Source organism: Saprolegnia parasitica, assembly GCF_000151545.1.
Source record: "Saprolegnia parasitica CBS 223.65 unplaced genomic scaffold supercont2.301, whole genome shotgun sequence".
NCBI lineage: Eukaryota > Oomycota > Saprolegniomycetes > Saprolegniales > Saprolegniaceae > Saprolegnia > Saprolegnia parasitica.
Genome location: NW_012156695.1, coordinates 9,110 through 12,326, shown reverse-complemented (window position 1 = coordinate 12,326; position 3,217 = coordinate 9,110). Strand labels below are relative to the sequence as shown.

Genomic DNA, 3,217 nt, shown 5'->3' with positions numbered 1-3,217 from the left:
AGCCAGGAAGGACTTGGCCACGGTACGAGCTGGCGTCTGCGTATGCGATCTTGACCACGCCGGCCTTGGCTTCGGTGGCGAGCACCACCAAGTGGCATTGCCGCCTCCGGCTCTTGGCCTCGGACGCAAGGCTCATGGCCTGCATTTCGTGCGCGAGATCGCCGCGCGGCCGCCGCAGAGCGCTGGGCTTGGTCGGGCTTGCCTGCTGCACCTCGTTGCACGAGGTCTCCTTGGCGAGCGTGTTGCGGCGACCGGCCTTGGCGCGGGGCATGGCCGACAAGACCAGTCACTAGCGTGGCTCAAAATGATGGTTACGCCACGCTGTGATTAAATTGATGTATTTGTGAATTCAAAGTTTGCGCTATCGCATACAAAGAGAAGGATATACGCATTAAAATGAAAGAGGTACTGTATTTTATTGCATCTCGAATCTTGACAATCGAAAATTAGACCATCACTCCTAGTCCGGATAATAAGCAGGTATCCGGTACAAGCGGACTGGTGCCGAAATTTGCCTCGAGGCTTCCTCAGTAGTACTCGACACTGCAGAGCGGAAGCCGTGGTTCGGTCCAACTTGCACTCTCCGAGTTCCGAGGCTCGCCACTGCCCTCTGTGCAAGCCCGCGGAACGTTCAACCATCTCTTTGTGCGCTGCCTGAACGTCCGCGCGATCTGGCGCGCTTTTGCACCGATGCGGGATTTCTTGAAGATGCAACCGTCGTTAGTCGCTGGCTTTCTCTACTAGTTTTGCGCTGTCACCACGCCGTAGTCGGATTACAAGTCGTCCACTCATGCCCTCAGGCCGATCTTACGCGCTTGCGTCTGGTATTGTCGTTGGCTCGAACACAACAACGGTATCTTCCGCACAAAGCTGACGAAACTTCCCGCTGCTGCACTAGCGATCCAGGCAACGTCACTATCATACGACTGCATGTTCGGCACTTGGCACTGTGGTGTCGTCGCTCGACGACCCTTGGTGCGCGCGCCACGTTGTCCCTCACACAACCCCGAGCCATGGCCACTAACGCCCCTCGCTTGACGCACCGGCCACGTCCCTGCACGAGCGATTTTGCAAGTGGTCAAGAAAAGCCGTGAACAAGGCTGTCATTCCGCTCTCTTCCTTTGCATCGACGTGGCAGCTGTACCGTCAGGGCTCTGGACCAAGCTGCTGACAGGCATTTTGTTGTAGTCTGCTGCCTCATCGACCACACAACCGACGGCGCGTCGTTAACACCCTCGACGTGCACCGGTGACCATAAGGTCGTGAATTCCCCAGTCGCAGCTTGGTTGAATAGCGTCGACCCTGATGAGCAGGCAGCGTTTGGTGGATGCTTGAACATTGTCCTTTCCTCGCGTCAACTCAACGATACATCAACACCACGACACGCCTCGTGCGTGGTTACTCCAGACCCTCGTATGCACCGAGGCCGTTTGGCCGAGTATACGCCGCCTTGTACATTGCTTGCACCTGAATACACTGGTACATTGAAACGCCGCTCACCAGACGCGTCGCCCTGCACTCCTGCGCTCATTCTCATGGGCCGAGTGCGTCGTGACTGAAGCGCTTGTCTTCTACGCGCCGCTGGAAATCAATGGCTGCCAGCGCGCGCGTTGCAACAGCGAGACGACGATTGCTGTCGCAAACGAAGATCGTAATCGTGATTGACACGACGCACGTAGCAGCAGCAAGGACTGTCGACGGCGTGTACTGGTAATAATGCACCCAGAGAAAGCCTCCCCCGATAGACGTGCAATTGGATGGAAAGCAGCCCCGCTGTGCGCATATGAGCCGCGTTTTGCGCTCCAAGATTTGAGCAAGGGCGACGCGTCAGAAGTATCGCAGCATGACGAAGGGGTGACCTCGTGTGCCGGTACGATCCCCGGCGCAGGAGTATGGCCGCCACTTGGCGGCGTGTCCCGATCGCACTTCGATGCAGCCGCAGTGTCACCCACCCGTGTACGAACACCAGTGCTTTCGTTCTTTAAAGCGCTGGCAGTACGCTGCATCGAAAGGAGCGGCCTTGGACGAGCCCTGTTTCGTCAACGACGACGGCGCGACCGCGGGTACCTACTCTGGAAGCGACCTAGACACGAAAAGCTGATGCGAGGATGCCCGTGAACGAAGCCATCCAAGCTGGGTGATCGCATGGTTGCTGTTGGGCGTCGTCGTCTCGACACCTTTACAGCGAGCACACATACAATGCGCGAGTCGTTTGCGTGGCACCCATGCCGCCAACCCGAGAGGCACGAAGAGGTGCACACGTGCACGAAAGGACACGCTTGGGCGCCATCTGGGACTGTTTCGCCAACAGAAGGCTGATCTGGAATCAGGCCGCGCGAGACGTGCGGCAGTCGGCGCGTGTTGCATCGACCTGGTCCGCGCTCCCTTCAAGAAAGACACCTCGAACCCCGACAACGACCCACGACGAGAACGACGGGAGCTACATGTACGGGAGCGCTGTCAAGTAATACTTGGCAGAGGATACTACTCCTTGTTTAATGCTGCTGCTGCATGGCCTTGTCCATGCAAGGCTGCACCCAGCGGGCTGTTGCGCACGACGGAACTACCGTCCGTTCGTACATATCTATGGGCAGGGTTCAACTTTTCCTTTCCAAGGCTACACCTGCTGGGTTGGTCGCAGGCTGGGTGGGTCGCAGGCTGGGTTGGTCGTGTGGCGGGCGACAGCCAACGAGACCTCCATTTCGTTTGCTCATTTTCCGTTTTACCAACGCCTTCCCACTACTACAATGAAGTTCACGTCCGCCATCCTCGCCGCCGCCGTCGCCACGGTCGCCGCCGCTCCCTGCGATCCCATTGCCCTTAGCACCTCTTTTGGTGCGGTCATTGGCATGCCCGAGCATACTACGTGCCAGGAGGCGTCGGGCTTCTCCCTCATCAACTTGGCGTTGAACGTTCTCCCGACGGCCGAGCAGGGCAAGACCATGGCCACCAACGCCGACTGCAAGAAGCTCTACGCTGCCATGCAGAAGGCCTCCGCCACGGTCACGCCCTCGTGCACGATCGCCGGTGTCGAGCTCAGCGCGATCGCCACGATGCCCTTGGAGAAGGTCTTGGCTGCCTTTGCCAACGGTGGCAAGGCCGATGCGTCGACGACGGCCCCATCTGGTAAGACCGACGCGGCGACGACGGTTCCGGCTGGCAAGCCCGCCAACACGACCGCCCCCGCCGACATCACGAAGCCCTCGACCGCCCCGAG

At 58.9% G+C, this 3,217-nt stretch overlaps 2 protein-coding genes across 2 annotated transcripts; both read left to right on the top strand.

The window, feature by feature from the left end:
* Window positions 1-2,199: 2,199 nt before the first annotated feature.
* On the top strand, window positions 2,200-2,468 carry SPRG_16354 (hypothetical protein; the record flags this gene model as incomplete). Its single annotated transcript, XM_012355758.1, has 2 exons — window positions 2,200-2,253; window positions 2,331-2,468. The coding sequence occupies 2 exons, from the start codon at window positions 2,200-2,202 to the stop codon at window positions 2,466-2,468; spliced, it is 192 nt and encodes a 63-aa protein (XP_012211148.1).
* Window positions 2,469-2,942: 474 nt separating this feature from the next.
* SPRG_16353 (hypothetical protein) lies at window positions 2,943-3,130 on the top strand (the record flags this gene model as incomplete). Its single annotated transcript, XM_012355757.1, is given in 2 exon segments — window positions 2,943-3,090; window positions 3,099-3,130. Coding segments are annotated over 2 exon segments (180 nt in total).
* Between the last annotated feature and the right edge of the window lie 87 nt (window positions 3,131-3,217).